The sequence below is a fragment of the Sinohyriopsis cumingii genome, chromosome 15 (assembly GCF_028554795.1).
Source record: "Sinohyriopsis cumingii isolate HCF-2022 chromosome 15, ASM2855479v2, whole genome shotgun sequence".
Lineage (NCBI taxonomy): Eukaryota > Metazoa > Mollusca > Bivalvia > Unionida > Unionidae > Sinohyriopsis > Sinohyriopsis cumingii.
The window spans coordinates 25,154,822-25,181,281 of NC_142975.1; the positions used below are offsets into that span (position 1 = coordinate 25,154,822).

The window sequence follows — 26,460 nt, forward strand, 5'->3', positions numbered from 1 at the left end:
TAGCCGCCACTTTGACGAGGATACAAAAGCTAATTCTAGCAGATTCTACATTTACTTCAGCCTGAGTGGTTTAGTTATTTTCAATTATTATCAGAGTATCTCCATAAATGCTGGTCTTGCGATTTTCAATTTTTATTTATATTGTTCACGTGCCCATACAATAGATCGTTATTCATAAAACTATGACTGTCACATATATTCTATTCCCTTACTTACACTGCTTATGTCTATTTATGAAACCGCATCTGGCAACACGGCAACTTTAGCTGATTGACACATGTCTGAGTTCTGTATGAATGTGCCCATGAATAAATGCTAATAGGACCCAAATAAATAAAATACCTAGCATGGGAACACACAAGTATACATTTTTATAATAATTTTAAATTTTCACTAGCATTGTGAATTTAAATGATCGGTGTCATATTGACTTTCAAATTTGAAACTTCTCAACTCTAAGTTGCTATTAGAGTTAAGGAGGCATAAAGAAAATTCAAATAACGCTTCAGTTTTGAAAACTTCACCGATATTTGTTTGGTTTGGTGTTTTAGGGCACATCAACACAAGAAAGTTAATTAGTGCCAATGCGAATGGAGCGCCTTGCCCATGACACGCAACGATAGTCGAGCTGGGATAATTTGATGGCAGGTTCCCAAGTCTCACTCTTCGGTTGCAAGACCGGTAGGCTAATTACTGAGCTACCACATACATTTATCTAGATGTCCGCTGATCATAAAGTCACGTGATCCTGCAGGAAGCAATTTATAGATGTGCTTACTAAATGTCAGCGGTGTCATGGATAATATAATTTACGAGGTGTTTGTCCCTGTCACGGAACCTTCATGTACCTTCTCTATGGTAGTGGTTATTATGGCCTACATGACCATCAGAATTAAATGCAACGATGTTATGTTAATTGTATTCAGCCAGAAGAAGGACAAGTACATGATTCAGGTAGCAACAGATCGAATATATCGGAGAATTTAACATGCTAAATTTTGCAACTTAAGGCGACTAAGATTTACAATTAAGACGTACAGGAGAGGACTTGAAATACTTTGTGATATTTCACGGACACAATTAACATCACATCTTTTGGAGGTACATTGCCAGAATAAGTTAATTATCTCAGCACCCGCTGAAAACAGAAGTATAGTGTATCATTTATTCAAAGTAATTGAAAGTTCACCATACCAATTTAGAAACACAAGCAGAGAATTTCCGTTTAATGAAACTGTTTCTTTCAGTGCTTAAGATATGACGAGAAAGACATTATCCTTATTGACCATGAATGTATTAACATATATACTCAGATAAGCATGATTGATTACATGGACTTACGTCGCGTGCGCCCAAAAGGGCACGTGCGACGGATAAGCATGACGCTGAACAGTATTGTTATGGACTATAGTAACAGCGTTGTGTCCCTCTATGTTACCCTAGAGACACACCCACTCATGCTGGACCTGTAAAATGATGCAAGCTCTGTGTTGAATGTAGTTTCAAAGGACCCCAAGTATCAGGGTCGATATGATACCATAGCATTGGCCAAATAATCTAGAGTGCGGCATGGCATATCATAGCACATCCTCGCTAGCCAAGGTTCCGATAACCCTATCTATATCTTGGCATATCGAGCAGATATGTGTCCGCTTCGTGTCTGTGGATTTCATTGGATGCGCCGGCAAGCCACTGCATTCAATCAAATTTCCGTTGTTAAAATTTGGACTATGTTTCTAAGTGATCGAGACAAGGGAGCACACAGTTTGAATGGACTGACAAATAAGCACTTTTCCAGTGCCGGTTCGTGCTTTGAACAAATACCTTTCACTCAAATAGACCTGTAATGGCTTCCCTCGGGTAGATAGACATACTTTCGACGTTAAACTTACAAAGTATCCTTTTTAGGTTAATTGCCAAAACCGTTTTCGGCGGATGTACAATGCACAACGCTATTAGTTAGTTGGAATTACAATCTAAGGGAGGCAACACTTGACATCCAATAGGTGTCGCTAGGACAAAGCACCGACATAGCTGCTGGATCGGCCAAGGTGTAGATGGGTTATCGGAACCTTGGCTAGCGAAGATGATCACAGCACGGGTGAAGTAATAAACACTGCGGCATGTCTTAGCACATCTCAGGTTATATACATTGCGGCATATTATAGCACAGGTCAAGTAATAAACACTGCGGCATTTCACAGCCAAGGCCAAGAGCCAGATACAAGTACTGTGTTCAGCAGAATCGTTGCTTCTAGGTTAGGTCAGAACTTGTGGTGATGGAGATAATTCCAGAAAAGATTTTAAATCAAAGATAAATCATCTCAACTAATCAAAAAGATTGTGTGTAATTACATATCAACATTTTGTGACACTAATTTGTTGGTCCAACTGTCAAACCTTTGTATTAGTAATTATTACTTTATTAGCTGATGTTAATAAGTCTCTTTCAGTTATCAAGCAGATCACTTATACCTCAACCGATGTATACTACTTTTGTCTAGATGACTTTCACTGATTACACATTATCAAGCGGCCTCGCCGCTGCATGACTGACATTCTTTGATTACACATTATCAAGCGATCTGCCTGTCTGACATTCATTGATTACAGATTATCAAGCAGCCTGACTGACATTCACTGATTACAGATTATCAAGCAGCCTGACTGCCTGACTGACATTCATTGATTACATATTAGCAAGCAGCCTGACTGCATGACCGACATTCATTGAGTACACATTATCAAGCGATCTGACTGTCGGACATTCATTGATTACAGATTATCAAGCAGCCTGACTGCCTGACTGACATTCATTGATTAAACATTATCAAGCAGTCAGACTACCTGACCAGCATTCACTGATTACACATTATTAAGTGGTCTGACTGCCTGACAGACATTCATCGATTACACATTATCAAGCGGTTTGACTGCTTGACTGACATTTATTGATTACACACATCAAGTGAAGCGGGTACCTGACTGCCATTCATTGATTATCAAGCGGTCTGACTGCCTGACTGACATTCATTGATAACACACTATCAAGCAGCCTGACTGCATGTCTGACATTTATTGATTTCACAAATCAAGTGAAATGGGTGCCTGACTGTCATTGATTATCAAGCAGTCTGATTGCCCGACTGATATTTCAAGTGAAATGGGTGCCTGACTGACAGTCATTGATTATCAAGCGGTCTGACTGCCCGACTGATATTCATTGATTATACATTATCAAGCGGTGTGTGTGTGTGTGTGTGTGTGTGTGCGCGCGCGCGCGATTTGTAATTTTAACGTAGCTTTAATAATTTGTCAATCATATTGCTACGATGTATGCAGTGTGGCAGTTTATAGCGATATCTAGCACTGGGGCATCATGCCGCATACATGTGTTGTCGAGCACTGTTGTTGTCACATTATCCTGACACCAGGCCGACCAGTCATAACACTAACCTCTTAATGCTGGGCGCCAAGCGAGGCAGCTGTTAGTACCATTTTTGTAAGTCTTTGGTATGACTCGGCCAGGGATCGAATCCACGACCTCCCGCATCCGAGGCGGACGCTATAACCACTAGGCTACCAGAGCGGTCTATCAAGCGATCTTACTGCCCGACTGACATTTGCTGATTACACATTATCAAGCGGTCTGACTGCCTAACTGGCATCTACTGATTACACATTATCAAATAGTCTTACTGACTGACTGAAAGTCATTGATCACAAATTATCCGGTGGATCAAGTATATCTCAACCGATGCTTCTTACTTCTGCTGTCTGAACAGCATTCACCGATTACAACTGATACTTTTTTAAAAAAAATAATCATTTCTGGCGAGTCTCAAATTTTCACGTTATGTTTTTTGTTAAAAATATATCTAAAATATTTTTTTCAAGAAAATTTTCGTAGTGTTTCTCATGTAACTACAATTTTAGGCAGAAATTATTTACTTTAGGAACGGGTGTTTCTGTTTGAAATTAAATCAATCCATTACGTTTGCTTTGTTTTCCATTCTCGATGATGGTTTAGTGTTCGTTTCTTTTTTCCCCGTAACTGTGTGAATCATACATTGTTTTAACTTTTGTTTCCTCTTATGAACGAATACATTATTATCTTTAATCGTTGCCATTCGATATGCAATAAATAGAGAAAGAGGGTGGGGGTAGACACATTTCAAAAGATCTTAACGGAGATCATTAGAAATAGATGCGCATAAATTAAAAAAATAAATAATTACATGTTTTATGTTTGCCTGTCTACTCTGCATTGGGGCAACAACATGCATAACTTCACCCTATTGTCGAGATTCTACATTTGTGAATTAGATATTATTATAAAATTACATACAACCTAAAATGTAGAATAAATTTTATAATATTCAAGAAAATTATTCAGCCACTAGTATTTCAATGATTCTAAAAAATAGATGGCAAAGAACAAAATCAAGTTTATGTATAACGACTTGTTAAGTGGGGAAGAATTTTATTTCTTTTCTCTCTAGACGGAGACAAAAAGAATCAAAATCATGGGACAAAAAAGAGTCAGACTTGGTAATAGTGTCAAATGACAGGAAGAAAAATGAAAATTTTATTCATGAGACTTTTATATGCAATCCGCGTATGTGGAAGCACACACTTAGCTCTCGTTGCTATGGATTAAAGGAGCAGGATTAATAATTATAATAAAACAAATTCTCCTGTTTTCTAACTTTGGTTTATGAACATCAACTTCAATGACATAAATTTGAACAGGTCAGAGTTACTCTATCAAGAGAACGATACAAGTCAGATCATATCTAGATAATTTGACTGCGTAATACGCTGGCTGTTCGTCCTATTTACACTTTCGCTAATATTTCTCAAGGTCACCGATGGGGCAATGACTAAAATCTTGCATTGTAAAGTTCAAGTACACGCGTTTGGAGGGTTTTCTTCGCAATCATTAATTAAAATGTTTGTTTCAGTCGCAAAAACGTCGAAGTATGTACCATACACATTAATAATTTTTGCCCGCATGCATGTTGGGCCGAAAGTTTTTACAATGCTTTATAATAAAAAAGTTAAACATAAACTCAAAATGGATTTTAAATTGTCATTATACATTTAGTAACCTAGCTCGCTGAATATTGTATCTGTATGATTTCATAATTTCTTTTATTTGACTTCTCTCGTTCTTTCCTGAAATTTAATGTCACCATGCACTTGAATTATACTGTCGCTTTTAGGGTCACGAGTTCGAGTTTGTGCCCCCCCCCCCACCCATTCCTAACCAATATGCCCAATATGAAGCAAATTTTATATTGGAAAAACCCAAATTTCAGTGTTTGGAAAAAAGATGTACAATACTAATGAAAAACTCTCAAAAAGAAAGAAAAAAAGCTTTCTTTTCGGTCTGACCATCATCGCTAGCTAAGGTTCCGATATACTAATCATATTGTACACTTTTGAGGATCGAGCAGGTATTTCTGTGCTTCGGTTCTTTGAATATCATTGAATATCTTTGGATACAGTGCCAAGCCACCGCATCCAATCAAAATTAAATTGTTCTAATTTGATCACTGTTCCTACATGATCGAGACAAGGGGAGCACATAACTTTATTGGACTCATAAATAAATACACATGTAATGGCATCACTATGGTACCTAGTCATACTTTCGATGTTAAACTTGCAAAGTTTCCTTTTGAAGGCGATTGCCTCCACAATTTTCGGCATCGCTGTTACACGCCATTGTTAAGCTTGCATTGCATACTAAGGGAGACAACTCGTGAAATCCAATAGGTGTCGCTAGGATAAAACGCTAAGATATCTGCTCGATCCGCCATGATGTAGATGAGATTAACATATAGTCACCTTGGCTAGCAAAGATGAGGTCTGACTGCAGTATGTCCTATCTTTCGTTTACCTCTGACCTTATTATTTCTTATTTTGCCACAGTATCTCAGCCTTGGACCATTCTTTTCTTGAAGGTGTCTTATTTACTTAATTCCGTATCTATGGTGAAACTTCTAAGTTACACCTGTGTATATTGGCAGAAGAGGTCTATTTTTCCCTTAGTAGATTAAATATCGCTTTATACGAGATAATTAATCAACACGTTAGAACACATACAATCAAGCCAGCTTTATTAAAGGTTAAAAGTTCATAAATGTCCATTATAAAATGAAACATTAAACAGAGAAAATTTGCAAACCACCTGCTGCGGGTTCCACGTTCCGCTGATTGAACTATCCTGTTCCCCTTATTTGTAAACCATCTCATGTAAAGTCTCCTGTACAATCTCTAGCTGGGTTCATATCCGGAATTTATCTGTGGATTTATTGTCGCTTACACGGCGAATTCAGAAGGAAGGATGAAGGGATGGTATGATGATCGGATTAAGCAGTGAACAAAATATGATGGATGAGGCGAGGGTAACCTGACGTTTATAGTTGTATAAAGTACAGTATCAATATCTGTTGCTTGAACGTGACGTCACAAAACCATAAGCACTTCCATATCCACCATTTTGATTCCATAGCTACGCGAACTGGCGCGTAACAATATTGTTCTTCCAACATCAATACGAATGCACGTATCGTTTTGTGCGTACGAATATCATAATACATCGCGTTTTGATGTGCATGTCAACCACACGAGACTAAATGTGTGACTTTTCCATATTTTCTTCAAATAAAACATTCAATTTCAACAATTTTACTATTCTTTCGTAAACATTAAAAAACAGATGTATAAACAAATGGATACGCAAATAAAGCAGAAACATGTGATGCTTTTAATTTGTCACGGGCTTATACCAATCATTTGGTCATCACCTAAAATTGATTTGTCTGCTGTCTATAGAACAGAAACGTGGTTTCACGAAAAGTATTTGTACATAAAAGTTCTGGCACATGCTTTGACATTTTAATTCAGTAACTGATAGTGTATCCTGAAGATTTTTGTCTGAAATAGTATTTCAGCGTGACAATGTTGTGGATATCATACAAAATATTTTTTAAATCGCAATATTGTCCGTTTGTCAAAGATAACTGCATTTCTATTTGAATGCAACATGCATGACTTCGATTCAACTTCACTATTCCGTCTTCAGATACAAACCAGGGAACTTCCAGCGTTATTTTGTCTTTCGCGCTATGTGGCACATAATTTCAAGTATGATCTATGTAACGTTTCGATGAAGTAAATATCCTTATCGACAACTGAATCAGATTTTTGTCTTGAATATACGTGATGACTGATTAGGCTCGTAACGAACACACATTGGCGGTGCAAGGTGTGCACGAGTTGCATTGTGGGTATTTGTGTACACAATTGTGACGTTTATGAAAAAACTCATTCGAAGTAGAGGGCCGCAAACCTTCTTCGAATAGTAATAAACTATCTGCTAAATTAAGATTGTGACTGAGCGGGTGGAGTTATTAGTTAAACGGACAACTGTGACCTCAGTAAATCTTAAGAATTATGTAAGATGCAATTTTTTTTATATCTTTGAGTGTGAAGGACTACACTTTCAATAACATTTGCGATATCTCAAACTGTCTCAAACATGGCACAGTTTAATCTTAACATAAACGTTATATCACAATGTAAAGGTCCAATGACATATGTGATCTCAATATAAATATAAATTCCAATCATAAGCATTTCTTTCCATGTGTCAGTTTATATTAATTGTTTTCATATTCGCTTTTCTCTTATCTTATTCAAAAATATTTGTGGGGAGAATATTAATGTTAATAAATTCTGACTGAAAAACTCTGGGAAATAAATTATACATCAGCTACTGATAATAACACCCTAACGAAAAATCAAATCTATTTTCGGGTCTGTATTTTTCCTGGAAACAGAAGGGAAACTATCTAACAAATCACCTCTTCAGATGAATAACTGTCTAATTCTGATTGGTTGATATAAGGGATGTCGTCAATGATAACATTATGCATATTTTGCACATTTCCCGCATGTTTCGTAAGATCAATAATCCGAAAGCTGAAATTAACTGCTTTAGGTTTTGTTTACAAGAAAATAATATTTGATGTTGTTCAACATCGATCTTTGAGATCTGTACTAAAACGGAAAGTACCCGGAGATGTGTGCACAAATACAAAAATCCTGGTCACGGACCCTTGATTTCTTTAGTTGATTGGTTGATTTGTAGCTGCATTTTTAACATATTAATGGCTATAATATGCCGAGGAAATAGGAGCTAGGTGTCTTTCCCAATAAGCGCACCGAGGCAGCCGACTTGGCTTACTTGCGCGTGTATGAAATCCGAGATCCTTGGATAACGAGTTTGATGATTAACAATCGGAACTACCGCACCTCCTAGCTCAGAGATATAATGCTCCGGTTGAGAGACACCTTCCCCAGCCATGTCTTTAACTCTCACTGTGACCATGAGAATAAGTCCACTCTATGGTCCGAGAACAAGAAGAAATACTAGCATCAGTTTATGATAAAGATAAGACGTTTTCAAAGGTAAGGCCACCGTTGATCATGATTTAAGAGTTTAAGTGCGATATAATTGATTAACATACGAGGAACTCGGGGCTGAACAGGTCATTCATAATGACTAGATTTCGATAAGCTCATACGAAATAGTTTTTGGAGGGAAGTCATGTCGATAGTATCGTCATTGAAAATGAAATTGTTAATGATTCAGTGGACAGGGTAATGTGATAAAAACAAATATTTTGATGCCGCATACGTTTATAATAATTCTCTTTTAATATCCATAAGCACAAATCTGGGAAGTATGCGAGTGAAAACACACAATAATTTTGTCAAGCAGAGGAGAAAGTAATGGACTTGCAAAAAATCACTGATATGTATTTATTAACATCTTTTTAAATGTAACATAAAACCCAGCATATTGCTCAACAAGAAATCTTGGTACAAGTACAATATAAACAAGTAGCTAGGAATGGTCTGAAATTTACAGTCGTACGAAACTTTGTAAAAATAAGTGCAAGTTGATATCTTTCAATTTTTAATTAGTTCATAGAATGATCGTTACTAGTATTTAATTGAAAGCAATTAAAATATTAGACAGGACAGATGCACTTTTTGTAAGAGTGAGAAGTAAAGTAAAGAACATACCTTCTGTGACTGCGAAATTATATCAAATTGTTGGCACCGTTTTACAAATGACCTTATCACCTGGACATTGTAATATAACAAAGGACTTTATCACCTAGATTTTCAATATAACAAAGGCGGCCTTAAGACCTAGATTTGTAATATCACAAAAAACTTTATCACCTGGATTTGTAATATCACAAAGGACTATATGACCTAGATTTTTAAATTTACAAAGGACTTTATCGCCTAGATTTGTAATATCACAAAAGACCTTATTGCCTAGACATAGGAATATCACAAAAACCATTATCACCTGGATTTGTAATATCAGAAAAGACTTTATGACCTAGATTTTTTTAACATAACAAAGGACTTTATCATCTAGATTTGTAATATCACAAAAGACTTTATCACCTGGATTTGTAATATCACAAAATATTTTATCACCTAGACATTGTAATATCACAAAGGACCTTATTACCTAGACTTTGTAATATCACAAAGGACTTTATCACCTAGATTTTTTATATAACAAAGGACTTTATGACCTAGATTTGTAATCTCACAGAAGGTGGGACTTGTAATATCACAAAGGACTTTATGGCCTAGATTTTCAATATAACACAGGACTTTAGCACCTAAATTTGTAATAACACAAAAGACTTCATCACCTGAATTTGTGATATCACAAAAGACTCTATCACCTAGATTTTTAATATAACAAAGGATTTTATCACATAAATTTGTAATATCACAAAGGCCCATATCGCCTAGGCAGTGGAATATCATTAAAGATTTTATCACCTGGATTTGTAATGTCACAACGGACTTTACCACCTAGAAATTGGAATATCACAAAGGACTCTATCACATAGATTTGTAATGTCACAAAGAACTTATCACCTAGACTTTGTCATATCGCAAGGGACGTTATCAGCTAGATTTTAATATCACAAAGGACTCAGTCAATTATATTTGTAATATGAAAAACGACCGTCGCCTAGGCATCTGAATATCACAATGGACTTTATCACCTAGATATGTAATATTACAAATTACTTTATCACCTAGACATTGCAATATCTCAAAGGACTTTTATCAATTAGATTTGCAATATTTCAAAAGACTTTATTGCCTTGACATTGCAATATTACAAAGGGTTTCTTCCCCTTGATTTTGAAATACCACAAAGGACCTTATCACCTACAAATTGTAAACTTGAGTTTGTATATCTCAATTGTGAATCTATTGAGAGTGCATGCTGTATGATTGTGTTCTTTCTTTTTCTCTTTTCTCCATATCGTATGTATTACCCCTAGATTATCTGAAAACTCACGTGTACTGTCCCTAGATTATCCTACACCTCATGTATATTGACCCGCCATTATCATACAACCCATGTGTAATGTTCAAAGATTATTGGACAACTCATGTGTATTATCCCAAGACTATCGGACAACTTAAGTGTCGTGTCACTAGATTATCGGAAAAATCGTATGTATTATCCCTAGATTATCAGACAAGTTTTATGTATAGTAGTATTAGATTATCTAACTACTGGTAATTATTGTCATCAGATTATCAGACAAAACAGAATGTTTGATTGTACTGTGTTTCCAACCCAGAGGTCATCCTACTACGGGAATAGAACATAATAGATGAATTACATTTTTTTTTTAATTAAATAAAATAAGTGATAATAATGTATGAAGCTCAATTTCACTAAAATAGTAAATGACAGTAGTCGAATAATCCATTGTTCCACGACTGATTGTAGTTGCTAGCATTTATCCATAAACTAGACATATCCCATGCGTATTTTCACTGATTAGATCGCGCCACAAAAAACGCTGGTCAACATAATTTGGATCGCCCATAAACGAACGCAATGTAATTTTGAAATGCTAAACATTTCAAATTATATTTCTTTTTGTTCCAATACATTTTTTTCTGCGTCATGCTGATCATTTCCAAACAAATTTCGATTCTTACTTTTAATTTAATTTCCTTCATTTTCTAACTGCGCTCAATTAGAATAACACATTAACATACAATAATATTAGGAACACTTATCATCATAATCAAGAAGGGGTCCCGAGTGACCGTTTGGTCTAAAACGCTCTCCGTTACGGATCACTGCCATCTCACCTCTGTCTGCGTGGGTTCGAGTCTCGGATTCGGCTAATGTGGGTATGTGAGAAAACTTGCCAGTAGCTTCTCGTGGGTCGGTGGTTCTTTCCGGGGTTTTCCCGGGTTCTTCCTCCACCATTAATACTGGCCGCCATGTGTGCTGAAAAATGGCGCTAAACCCTACAACAACAACAACAACATAATCAAGAAAAGGTCTGTGTATATGTACTGTACTATTTTAGAAATAGTCATCACCAATATTTTCTCATTGTCTTCAGATACAGTTCATATCCGAAATTTATCTGTGGAGCGAGATGATCCTAACCTGATATTTCATTTTTTTTCTTCAATAAATACATGCAAAAAGTAATTCAGATAATATGCTAATTAGAGCCTTCATTTACTTCGGGCGATGTTGTGCTATCATAGACTGATATGAAGTTTCTATTCACATGGTGAGATGTTATGCTGTACCAAGATGATGGTGATGACAACTATAATGATGACGACGACGATTCTAACGATGATCAAATTTAATGGCTATAAATATATTCCAGTGAGCATCATCAGAATATAAAATGCGCCCTCTTTCATGTCGTAAGAAAGGACTAACTAAAGCAACAATGGATGCATCCCATAATGATGTAACATGTGAGAAGGTCTTAGACTTTTTACAGAGCGTGGTGATTATATATATATATATATATATATATATATATATATATATATATATATATATATATATATATATGAACAACAACGGCCTGCTCCTACTCAGCAAATGTATATAATCTGACCTCCTAATCACAAACTCCAATGTTCAGAATGTCGAACAAACACAAGAACACATGGATTCACCCCAGATCTCGCCAAGGGCACTTAATCAACTATGTAATAGTCCGCCAGCGCGATGAAGGCCATGCGACGAGCGGAATAGACAGACCACAGACTTGCCCGAACTACCCTAAAGCTGCGCAATGCCCCATATCACCCAAGGCGCCCTAAGTTTGTGCGCACAGCATTCAACATTGTCAAATTCAGCAGCCTTCCACCCAGCTCAGTTTCCAGAAGAGCCTAGACGACAAGCTGTCCACCAACGGACCTATAATGAACCCGAGAAATGGAACAAGCTCAGGGACATGATAAGAGAAACAGCTATGGCAACTCTAGGCCCCAAGAAGTGAACCCATCAAGACTGGTTCGACGAGAACAACGGTGCCATTGAAGATCTGCTTGCCAGAAAGAAAGTATTCATGGACTGTCAGAATGACACTAACTCCGCGACGCATCAATTGTGACCCTCTATAAGAATAAAGGCACACTTGCGGACTGCAGTAACTACAGAGACATCTCCTTGCTCTCCATAGCTGGCAAAATACTTGCTCGCATCATTCTCAACAGGCTTATTGCGGCATTGTCAGAAGATAACCTCCCCAAGTCTCAGTGTGGTTTTCGCCCAGAGCGCAGTACCATTGACACGATCTTCGCAGTTAGACATGTCCAAGATAAGTGCATTCAGCAGAACATAAATCTGTATGCCGTCTCCGTGGACCTGACAAGGCTTTCGATACAGTCAACATAGACGCACTGTGGGTAGTACTCAAGAAGATTGGGTGTCCTCAGAAGTTTACCAACCTCATCCTTTTCTTCCACGATGACATGACTGGAGAGATTCTCTCAGACGGTAAACTCTCCGAGAAATTCCCCATATCTAAACGGTGTCAAACCGGGATGTGTACCCGCTCCGGTGCTCTTCAACCTCTTCTTCACACAGGTACTGTTCTATACCATCCATGAACTTGACATTGGTATCTACATTATATATCGCCTGGATGGATCAGTGTTTGACCTCCGTCGCCTAGCTGCAAAAACCAATTCGTCACTGAAACACTCTTTGCAGATGAATATGCCTTCATGGCCCATGAAGAGACTCACCTACAGGCAATAGTTGACAGATTCTCTGAAGCCTCCAACCTATTTGGACTCAACATTAGCCAAGGAAAGTCAGAAGTCCTCTTCCACCCCGCCCCAAACACCATCCCATCACAACCCTGCATCATCATTGGTGACACGCAGCTGAAGAATGTAGACAGATTCAATTACACTGGCATCACAATATCCAGTGATGGCTACATGGACAAAGATATCACTGCGATGATCCAAAAAGCTATTCAAGCACTCGGACGACTCCGAACCAAGGTCTTCAGCAAAGGACACACCCCTGTCAACAAAGATGAAAGTGTACAATGCAGTTGTCAGCGCGTCTATTGTATGGTTGTGAAAAGTGGACTGTCTACCGAAGACATATCAGTCAGTTGGAACAATTCCACCAGTGCTCCCTGAGATCCATCATGCGGGTCAAGTGGCAGGACCAAATCACCAACCAGGAAGTCCTTGATAGAGCGAACACAATAAGCATCGAAGCCAAGCTAATTCAGGCCAAGCTTAGTTGGATTGGCCATGTCATCCGCATGGATCAAATCAGAATCACAAAGCATCTGTTCTTTGGCGAGCTAGCTAAGGGCAACTGAAACAAAGGCCGCCTTCGCAAGAGGTAAAAAGACAATCTCAAGACGCACATCAAATGAACAGACCTTAAACCCCTCCAGCTCGACCTCGCTGCCACAGACAGTAGCCTCCGGCAAGCCCTGACCAGAAAAGCCTGTTCCACATTCGAGGTTGACCGCCAACAGCGTCTTGCTGCAGCTGGTGAAGGACATTACAGATCTGTATCCCAGCCTTCCCCGACCACCGGTTCCGCTGCCCAACACGTAACAGCATGTGTGCATCAGAATTTGGACTCCGGAGCCACATGCGCGTCCACTGTCGATGAGATCGCACAACTTGTCTTTCTCGGTTCGAGAGACTACCAATATATATATATATATATATATATATATATATATATATATATATATATATATATATATATATATATATATATATAATTTTATTATTATTATTATTTTGCATACCATTTTTTAAATGCAGAAACTCATTCGGCACTATCTAGCCAAAATTGTGCGATGAGACTTCATATAATGTACACATATGTCCATATATCATTTATCTGTATTATTGTACGCAAGGGTTTTGCCAAAAAAATACACCATTTCGTTCTTTGTAAGACCTGTTTCTCCTGGAATTAAAAAGTAAAAATAAAAAATTGAATATGTACGCCTTAATTAACATTGAAAACAATAAGTTATATTTGTCACATAGTTGATTAAAAAGAAAAAAAAAAAGAAATGAAAAAACCAAAAACACCCAACAACAATATTTTATCACTAGAAATAGTTTTCGTGGAAAAGGTTTATCGGCAAGGAGAAAGTTACATATAGGACCCTTGGTGATACACCTTTAAAGTTACCGACCCGAACCGAAATTAAAGTTATTGGCCAACACCCATTCAATGGCGTGAACTAATCGCGGGTGAAATCTTGATCATATCTTCGATCACTAATAAAATACGACTATTCTAAATTAACGACATTTATTAATGAGTGATTACAGTCTGTACTAGTACCAGATTACAACTATTCTTGGAGAGAGAAAATGTACCAGTAAGGAGACGTCCATTCTGAGTACAATCAATGTACATATTACGCAGTAGATGCACTTGTTTACCAATGTGCCACTCATAATAAAATAGATGAATAGATAAATTCCAAATACAGTACTTGTCAAATATGAAAATGGCAATGAGAAACAAAGTATTTTCTTTCCATATGTACATATTACGCAGTAGATGCACTTGTTTACCAATGTGCCACTCATAATAAAATAGATGAATAGATAAATTCCAAATACAGTACTTGTCAAATATGAAAATGGCAATGAGAAACAAAGTATTTTCTTTCCATATAAGACTTTGCTAAACTAGAAATGTATTTTTTTTTTCCGCCATAGTGCCCGAGATGACCTAAAAGCAAAACTTAACCAATGTGTGAGGGGCGGACAATCTGATTAAAATCTGATCTCCACTGTCCTATATCAGCCAGTCAGTTGAAGTCCTATGTCTTCGCTTATTGGAGCCTGAGCAATATGGCTGAAGAGCATCACAGTGCGTTGAACGATTTGATTTACGTTCAAATTTCTGAAAGCTGCATTTCTATTGTTTAGCTGAAAGGTCATCAGAACATGACCCATAAGCGGTCGCTGTCAGCTTTTACGTAGGACAGTGGAGATCTGATTTTAATCAGACTGGACGGACGAACGGACACTGGGAATATGTTATGCCAACAACCAGTATCGTGGTCCTGTGGCGTAGCTATCCATACGTATTATGTTTCTAAAGTTCTAGGATAGTCCCATTACGTATGTCAAGATATTGTCTAGCCATCTTCGCACCCTACAGAGAGAGAGAGAGAGAGAGAGAGAGAGAGCGATGCCACACATGTTTGGTGAGTGTGAACATTCGCTGTTCTGACTGGTCAATGCATGATTTGGATGTACACTTTACACGTTAGTGTTTATCACGGAATGTCACGCCCCTTTGCCTTACTAACTCCCATCTGAAGATGCTATCTAACTAACAGCAATGCATACAACTCAAGTACTCTAAATGCTCTTATCTACTGTAAGGAATAAATTAACCTTCCAAGTATATTTACCTGAGTAGCGAGGAACAGCCTACGGAGAATATATATATATATATATATATATATATATATATATATATATATATATATATATATATATATATATATATATGATAACAATGGTGCTTACCAGTATTGAATGTTACTTGTATTCATGAGCACCACCAAAGCTTGCACAGAAATGAACGTTTCTATTTAGTCCAGCTTTTGATATTTCGTCTAGGATGACGAAGTTGAAAGGTGGGAATTGTGTGGTACTATTTCTACAACAACTACTACATTTGTGACAATACTACTACAAATAATAATAATAATAATCATTATCATCAACATCATCATCATCAAATTATTTCATTCAGTACCATGGGCCTTTGCCAAAGTTAGAGAACACAAATGGAAAGTCTCACCACCAAAAAGTTCCGTATTCTTCATTCTTCAAGATAAAAAATTACGTCATTAACGGATTGATATCAAACGTATAAAGGTTATGATTATATTTAATATGACACAGGCTATGGTTATATTCAGTTTGATAAAGAGTATATTTATATTCAATATGGCACAGGTTATGATTAAATTCATACGACACAAAATATGATAATATTCAACTTTACACAGGTAATGATTATATTCAGTTTGATAAAGATTATGATTATATCCAATTTGTCACAGGCTATGTTTATATTCAGTACGACACAGAACATGATTATATTCAGTTTTATGCGGGCTGTGATAGTAATAAGTACGACATAGGATATTATAATAATCAGTTTGTCACAAACTATGATTATATTCAATATAACACAGTCCATGGTTATATTCAGTACGACACAGAACATGATTATATTCAATATAACACAGTCCATGGTTATATTCAGTACGACACAGAACATGATTATATTCAGTTTTATGCGGGCTGTGATAGTAATAAGTACGACATAGGATATTATAATAATCAGTTTGTCACAAACTATGATTATATTCAATATAACACAGTCCATGGTTATATTCAGTACGACACAGAACATGATTATATTCAATATAACACAGTCCATGGTTATATTCAGTACGACACAGAACATGATTATATTCAATATAACACAGTCCATGGTTATATTCAGTACGACACAGAACATGATTATATTCAATATAACACAGTCCATGGTTATATTCAGTACGACACAGAACATGATTATATTCAGTTTTATGCGGGCTGTGATAGTAATAAGTACGACATAGGATATTATAATAATCAGTTTGTCACAAACTATGATTATATTCAATATAACACAGTCCATGGTTATATTCAGTACGACACAGAACATGATTATATTCAATATAACACAGTCCATGGTTATATTCAGTACGACACAGAACATGATTATATTCAATATAACACAGTCCATGGTTATATTCAGTACGACACAGAACATGATTATATTCAGTTTTATGCGGGCTGTGATAGTAATAAGTACGACATAGGATATTATAATAATCAGTTTGTCACAAACTATGATTATATTCAATATAACACAGTCCATGGTTATATTCAGTACGACACAGAACATGATTATATTCAATATAACACAGTCCATGGTTATATTCAGTACGACACAGAACATGATTATATTCAATATAACACAGTCCATGGTTATATTCAGTACGACACAGAACATGATTATATTCAATATAACACAGTCCATGGTTATATTCAGTACGACACAGAACATGATTATATTCAATATAACACAGTCCATGGTTATATTCAGTACGACACAGAACATGATTATATTCAATATAACACAGTCCATGGTTATATTCAGTTTGATAAAGACTATAACCGCGTTCTAATTACATTTCTATTGTCCAAAAGCGCATACAATCACATGTGACGATCCGATAAAAATAATAGTCACGGAGTATAGAAGGCGATAACTTATATCAATACCAAAACTAAACATACATTATTGCTTTGCTGTATAGGTAAACTTCTGCTTACTATTAAGAAAATGTCGTTGCAAATCACTTCCTAAGTATCTTACAATTTTGAAAACAATTATCTTTGTTTTATCTAAATAAACATTCAATTTCCATGTAGTGCAAATTCCTAGAAAATGTACAAACTTTCGTAACTCCTTGACTATATATAGTATCATTTAAAAACATGCCGATAATGGTTATCTCAATACGTTAGTAACACATTAGACCCTTAGATCTTGTTTAAAAACACGTTTTTACTTGAAAATAGATTGACCTAAGCATTCTTAACAATTATGTTCTCACTTTCTTCACTTTTATGTGGAAATAGCCTGTCAATTCTGTCGAACACATTGAATATCATTTTATGACCGACACTGAGAGACATTCTACATTTTTAAGACTTTTTATATATAAAATATCAGTAGCATTTCCATCAAATGTATGTTGCTCTCCAAACTTCATGACTGTTTCATTAAGATACCTTGCTGGGCATATTATATAATATATAGTTGATAAAATCACATAACGCAAAGAACTCGGCCATTGAGAGTGACTGCAATAATTGTTGTTTCGAAGAAGGTATCCCACGATCGGTGTCAAAATAAAAATAAAAACAAATAAGCTTGATTTTGAAATTATTGACTCAAATACCATTTGTTACACTTCATATGTTGTTGTCATTACATGTTTTGTCCACATACCACATTATTTTTCACATGACTTAACTGGCTCGATACAGCTAATGGACACCACGGTGAGACTTTATTGTGTGACAGTCTGTGTAGGACATACCCGCCGGTTAAATAAAGACTGGAGAGTCTGGTCACAATAAATGTGATAGCCACTTAGCACTTATCTAATGGGATCATATGCATTACCCAGACATGACAGATGATGCTAAATCAGGATTTTGCAATACCTAAAGGGTCTTTCACAGCCCAGTCTCGACCCGGTGTGTTTCATAGTTTGTGAACAGAAATGTGGTTCGGCCTAAATCATCATTCAGATGTTTAGTAATTTCCATGCAGCTGTAGTCAACATACGGATCTATTTTTCTCAGCAAAAACCAGGATTACGAACCCAATCGAACATCAAAAATTAAAGGACGAATACATTTTCTGGTCATTGAGTCAGTACACATCCTGCTTCTCTCATCTTCCTCTCCCGAGCTTAGTGTTTCGCACAGGGTTACAGTGCTAAAAAAATGTCAGCCCGACATTTGACTCCAGTCTTTATGTAAAGTGGAATTCTGACAGTTTGTGTTTGCTGAGTCAGGTTTTTTTTTTTATAACATTCAATACGTAATAAATGTTGCAAGTAACTCACTATGGTTACCACAGGCTTTGAATGAGACACTATGTTCTTGGTGTGAAAGTACAGTTTTGGCAAGCGAACATGTGTATCATTTGTTTGAGATGAAATTAAAAAGGGTCTATCTGATCCCAATTTCCTTCGATTCTGTCTAGAGAAAGGCAAATTAAGTCACTTAATCTGCACAAGAGTCTAGGTGAAGAACAACTCGTCTGTTAGGACAAGGACAGGGCAAAAATACTGAATTTCGACTATTTTTACAAATCATATTAGCTAGTTCACGAGCTGCGTTTAAACAGGTACCTTAACAAACAAAAAACATCGCCAGCTACGCGGACAAATAATTTTATTTTGGGGTGTATAAGAACATAGAAGCCCCCAGATTTCGACTGTTTCCACCGCAAAGCTCGAATCTTAAGCAGATGAAAAACAAAAGTGAACTGTGGAATGTAACCTAAGGTAGCAGACATCTTATTCCAACTCTAAAATAAGATAACATGGAGTCTAAACTTTAGGAGAGAGAGGGAGAGAGAGAGATTTATTTATTTTATAATACCATTTTTCCCTAAAAGGAGCAAAGGAAAGAACGGTGCTTAAATTAAAAGTATCCAAGTATAATCATCTTGACGTATAATTAGCGTAATTAGCTCCAGACGAAAATACTTGGTCAATGTTTGTGTACATAATGATGATTTCCAAGTTGTGTAATGCAAATAGTGACAACAAAATTAAACAAATAGAACATAATAAATGGATGTAAATCAGATGTATATAACTTCAGCTACTCCAATAACAATAACTCGAATATTGTGCAGTTTACGGATTAACCTTTTTCAATTGAATTTAGCTCAGAGACTCGAAACAGTCGAACGCAAATCAATGGTCCTGGACACTTAGAGGTTTCTAAATTATACAGCATATGCAAATATCCTTTATTTTGACGATATTGTGGAATGCTCTGGATAAAGATATATAATGTATACGGTTTGAATATTTAAGACTAAAATTTAAAAATTTTAATTTATTATTCACGTCAATGGTACACTAAGTTCGCACAAGATGTTAGCAATGGTCTAAAACACTTGCCTTTACAGATCACTCAATATATGTCCTTGGGTGTACAAGTCTCGGCTCAGACAACGTGGGTATGTGAGAAATTTCGCTTGCCCATGGGTCTTTTGTTCTCCTTGGGAATTCCCTCACCAAATTTACTGACCGCCATGTATAACCCATGTGTTAATAAGATGCGTTAAACCTCAAGGCCCAAACAATCAATGTACAACTCTTGTTATTCACAGTGCTGCTATACGGCTTGCTTTCAACATCCTATCAATGGCTATCATACACAAGGTGTTTATCACTAAATTCGTGTGTACAAACAAGTTTTGACCTAAAATGAGTCGCACCTTGTAAGTACGACCGCATGTACACACGAGATAAACAACAACGGAAACATGGGTGCATGATTAAGTCAAAGTCTTTTTTTATTTCGCGATTTCATGGGTATGTACACAGCCGGCAGACAAGTTTGCTGTCTCATAATCTCAACTTCATGGTAAATGAGAAAAAAATTGTGACGAATGTGATGTATTTTTATTATGCGACGAATCTCGTCACTTATTAGTTATACCAACCTAATAACTTTGCATGTTGTCTAGATACACACACTAGACATCTATGTGTACATGCACTTCACTCTATACACCTATTTTGATATATACATGTACTTGTCGAATACATACAGTTTTTTCAAGCTCCTAATTTTGCACTTGTTAATCAATTGTAAAGCTTACGATAATATTTCTATAATAAACTTTATGTTCAATCTATTGAGAAATTAGCCTTTTTTTAGTTGTAGCTCTTTATGTTATGTCAAAAGTAGAGAATACAGTGGTGTAGTTAGGGTTATGCATAAACGCACATGAGTATCGTAGAAAATTTGAGATAAAATATTTACAATTTATTGAGTATTCAAACACCCCCTCCCCCCAACGACGGTGTGTCAGAAAATTGTTGAGCTTAAGTCCTTTAGAAGAAACTGTTTTCAACGCAAAATTACTTGTTGCCCAGATAAATTTTAGCAAATGTTTGCGTATAGTAGGAATTTCACTGAATCACAAAGGGACAAAATAGTATTAGTTATAGTATGTATACCAACAAAGGTCAATGACTTACAACTACATTATTTTTGTTCTTTCCATGGCGCTATTGTGATGTCCTCGAAAGAGAAAAGCATTAAAACCTAATTAGAAATTATTAATATTAAATCTGTTGATTTAAATTTAAAACTACAATTACTTCATATTTTGCTTTATAAACTGCATAGCATATAAATACACTGTTAGGAGCCCCGAGTGGCCGAGTGGTCTAAAGCGTTCTCCGTTACGGATCACTGCCATCTCACCTCTGTCTGCGTGGGTTCGAGTCTAGGATTCAGCCAATGTGGGTATGTGAGAAAGCTTGCCAGTAGCTTCTCGTGGGTCGGTGGTTCTTTCTGGGGTTTTCCCGGGTTCTTCCTCCACCATTAATACTGGCCGCCATGTATAGCCTATCGTGTGCTGAAAAATGGCGTTAAACCCTAAAACAACAACAACAACAAATACACTGTCCCCCAACCCCTTGGTTATATATAAATAATTTCTTAAGCCGTGTTGACTGCTTATGACACGGTGGATATTTTAGGTATTCCGCTTGTTGGTCGGGCTTGAGAGGTGTCATAAAACTTTGTTAGGACGTCAAACATTGTTATACCAGGTAGTGACAGGTCCAACCACAAGTTACGCATGCTGTAGTATATGCCTCATTTTATTATCCCTCTCCCTGCCACTTTGCATTTTAAGTGTTTCCAGATTAGAAATGCAGATGAATGATTGAAAAGTAATCCCTCGAGATCTAACTTATACGCGGAGGAAGTATCCATAATTAACCAACACAAAGAATTTTTATCTTCTTACAAGGTTAGAATTTTATATTCAAACTTTACTGAAATTATCATAATTATGTAATGCTATATATGCACGGACATATTTCACGGATAAAGTGGAAACACTATTTTCATGATTGGTGGAGAGTGACAATACAAAACGTTTCCATTACATGAGTGAAAGATTTCCTTATGTCTACTAGGAGACAAAGCAAAAACAAAATCAATCGTAGATTTTCTTTTCAATATATACTTTTTAGGCAAACGTTTTCTAGTTGAAAATAAAGTTGTTCCAAAAGTGGCGACAGAAGTAATATCGCCACTGTGACAATTTCTTTTTCTGCCATTGACATACTTCAATGTAACATAATACAATATATATTAAAAATAGCATATTAATGACAGGGGTGAGAGATGGTGGAACTGATGTTGGGGAAAAACATAGTTGTGTTCTAGTTGAAGAATCATGTAATGTGACTAGCATGGTGTTTGGGTCATGTAATGTGATTTGCACGGTGTTTGGGTCATGTAATGTGACTAGCATGGTGTTTGGGTAATGTAATGTGATTTGCACGTTGTTTGGGTCATGTAATGTGACTAGCATGGTGTTTGGGTAATGTAATGTGATTTGCACGGTGTTTCGGTCATGTAATGTGATTAGCATGATGTTTGGGTCATGTAATGTTACTAGCACGGTGTTTGGGTCATGTATTATGACTAGCACGATGTTTGTGTCATGCAATGTGATTTGCACGGTGTTTGGGTCATGTACTGTGACTAGTACGGTGTTTCGGTCATGTAACGATGACTTGCACGGTGTTTCGGTCAAGTAATGTGACTAGCATGATGTTTCGGTCATGTAATGTGACTAACAAGATGTTTGGGTTTTGTTATGTGACTAAGATGATATTTTTGGTTTTCAAAATTGAGTGGCACTTTTAACACAGAGGAAAAGAGAGCTAAGTGCCTTTCCCAAAGAAACAATGAGTCAGACATCTTGTAAATAGAGCGTGTGTGTGTGTGTGATTTGGATTTTTAACGTAGCTTTAACAATTTTTCAGTCATATCGCTACGATGTCTGCAGTGTGGCAGTTTATAGGGATGTCTAGCACTGGGGCATCATGCCGCAGACACGTAGCATGATGTCCCACCCAGTCACATTATCCTGACACCAGGCCTACCAGTCCTAACACTAACCTCTTAATGCTGAGCGCCAAGCGAGGCAGCTGTTAGTACCAATTTTGTAAGTCTTTGGTATGACTCGGCTGGGGATCGAACCCACGACCTCCCGCATCCAAGGCGGACGCTCTAACCACTAGGCCACCGGAGCGGTCTGTAAATAGAGAATGTATGTATGTATGTATGTATGTATGTATGTATGCACAATTTACCGAATATGTTTTATAGTATTCCTAAAATCTAGTAGGTAAATAATCTCTAGAATGATTGGGTTTGTGGGGATGTCAATAGCAAATGCAAATCAAATTCAAAAATCTAAAATCGGTAAAGCAATATACAAAATCATGTGCAACGAGTCAAATGTTCGCAATAATTAAAAAGAATGTGAAATTATGTAAAACATCCAAGCTAAGTAACTATTGTACTTTCATACAACGACCTGAAGTTTGAAGATTACCCGAAAATGATGTACATTGTTCTGCTGAAATGTAGGTCTAGTAAACATCAGGGTACTGGGAAGTATATCATACGACGATGGTATAGGTAACATATGCGGAATGGTAAAAGTGGGGAATGAGTTTCAGCAATCACTGGTCTTTCCATATTTTTTATAAGAGACGAGTGACAATACTTAATGAATGCTCTTGATATTTTCTTTGTTGTGGAACTTTCTATGCATTTATTATGTATTGAGAATTGACTTATACACATTTTGTACGATTTTACCATATATCAATTTTTAAATTAATAACAACGGTGAGATAATCATTAATGAGTCTCTTTCTAGTATTGTTTCTTACATTATTTCTGCTGTTTTAAAACTTCTCGTTTATGCATTGAATTTATCGTTATAAGAATGTCTAGTTACAGGCATGAATAAAGTACATTCTAAAGTAACAAAAAAAGCACACACAATCTCTCTCTCTCTCTCTCTCACACACACACACACACACACACACACACACACACACTACATAATCTTGACTTCCCCAATTTGAATATGCTACGCCACCATTAAAGTAATTTGTGTTTACTCGTGTGCCACCTACATGTGGTCTGAGAACTACAAAGCAAATAAAGTTGTGATGTGCTCCCTGGCCTTGTTTTATGAAGAGATTTACATTATGTGTAACAGTGGATTATCGTATGAAAATTGTGATTTACATTGGATTTATGTACGGTATCTCGGTAATTCTAATTATTAAATAAAGTACAAAATATGCTTACGATGCAGAAGGAGAGAGTGCCGTCGGAGTTGATGTCGGCGTTGGCGTCGGAGAAGCTAAACCAGAGACCCCTGATGTCACCGGCGAAACGGGTGGATTAATCCCAGACGTTGGAATAAACGTCAGCATTTCATTCATCAGCTGTATTTTTGACCCAGGAAATCCACCATACAATGAGAATCCAAGTGTTGTCGCATCTTGCTGTGCTAAGCCTCCGTACACTGGGATGCTGATGCAGCTGATGGTTGGATTTACGTCCCCCTCGGTTCCTTTTATGTACATCTTTCGATCTTGTCAAAATCTTTTGGGCTTTGTTTTGAAAATTTCTTCTTATATTCTGCTAGAGATGTAAGTCTATAGGATCCGAAACGCGTCCTTTTACAAGTTGTATTATTAACACAAAATAATGTTATGCTTATAGACTATAAAAAACCACAAATCCAACATAAAAATAGCACTTCACAGTACGTACACTTTAGTTAAGTCAATCCTTCTCTGGGCAAAATTACTTCACATTAACAATTCCCTGTTATCGCGTCTTCTCGCTCTATCCTGTCACGGCTTGCTGTGTATGAGAAACCACTATCTACTTGTCCCTCTTTACCATGAACAGAGGACAGAGTGCAACATACTTATGTATAATTTTTTTTCGTCTCACTCTGTCCGCCAGTTTTAAAGTAACAGCCTGGTTGCAGAATGTTCCGCTTAAGTGTACACCTGTCTGTCGTCTGTGAGTTTGATTGACATTCACCGTCCAACTCTTCCAACCTTGGTAAATTAGTACCGTATATGCCCCAAACAAACCCTGACTACTTTTTGTAACCACCAGATTATATTAGAGTGGTAATATTAAATGAAGAAGAAGAAGAAGAAGAAAAAGAAAAAGAAGGAACAACTGACAACGTAAATTCCCAGAAAAAAAACCTTGAAATGATAGTTTTACTTTGAAGCATTGGCTCAAATGATGTGGCCATTTGGGATGGAGATATGAAATTACAATAGCATTACTAAGGTAGAGTACTTAAAGGGTTTTCCAGGCTTTCACGTCACGTCACGTGTACATTTACAAATTTACATGCGGCCTAAATACAAATTTGGAATTGGTTTATATATATATATATATATATATATATATATATATATATATATATATATATATATGACAGTTTCCAATTTACTTTTCTTTTTCTTTATTTGGCACGAAAATTAATTTCTATCTTTAAGAAAGGAGAAACATATTAAAATAATTATGTTAAACGCTCTTTTCGTCCTGAAAAAAAATCACCAGTAAAAGGTAAATTGTGTTTGTATTGACCCACCTTTCTTGCTAAACTAAGATTTGGGATTATGTACCGTATATGCAAAGCAGACTAAACACATGTTTCAGCTGAGTTTTCTTGTTGGTTCGATCTTAACGCGTATCTTGTGATTTGTATCCAATTATAAGTGTGCAAAAAGATTTAAAAAATCTTTCATTTGAATTGATCTCATAAATGGGAAATACAGTTTCAAGCAATATTTATCTCGTGTTCTTAGAAATAGATATTGTATTCTTGTGTTAAAAAGAATTTGTCACAAAATAAACTAGTGTCTATATTTGACAGAAGCAGTCTATGCTAAATTTATTTGTATTTCATCGAATAAAATGTGTCTTTCAAAAAGACCCATAGGAGGTCAACGTGTGTTACTTACTATATCATTTGTTCAGAGAACTGACATCTAAGAAAAGCTAAGCTTTCGTCTACCCCAGAGACTAATAGAACATGTCGATTTAAATAGCTTGTCAGAATACAATTGCATTGTGTTAGACTCGTGCATTTGTATTGAGTCTATCGGTCTGAAAAGTACCATTTACAGTTTAAACAGTGCGTAAATGAAAGACCGGTATACACACAAGGCGTAAATAAAAGCCCAGTATGCACAGAGGACTTTTATTTAAAGTAAAGCATTGCAGAAACGTATTATACATTAAGCTAAGGCGATAATGTATGAGCACATTTGGTTTCAATGCTTTTTTTCTTCTTCT

At 36.4% G+C, this 26,460-nt stretch overlaps 1 protein-coding gene across 1 annotated transcript in view; it reads right to left on the bottom strand.

The window, feature by feature from the left end:
- LOC149781430 (receptor-transporting protein 3-like) overlaps window positions 1-25,165 on the bottom strand; it is an 83,519-nt gene extending 58,354 nt beyond the window's left edge. Inside the window, exon 1 of the mRNA XM_089935515.1 lies at window positions 24,436-25,165. Within this exon, the coding sequence (XP_089791641.1) occupies window positions 24,436-24,716 (281 nt within the window). The 5' untranslated portion in view covers window positions 24,717-25,165. The remainder of the gene's footprint in view (window positions 1-24,435) is intronic.
- Between the last annotated feature and the right edge of the window lie 1,295 nt (window positions 25,166-26,460).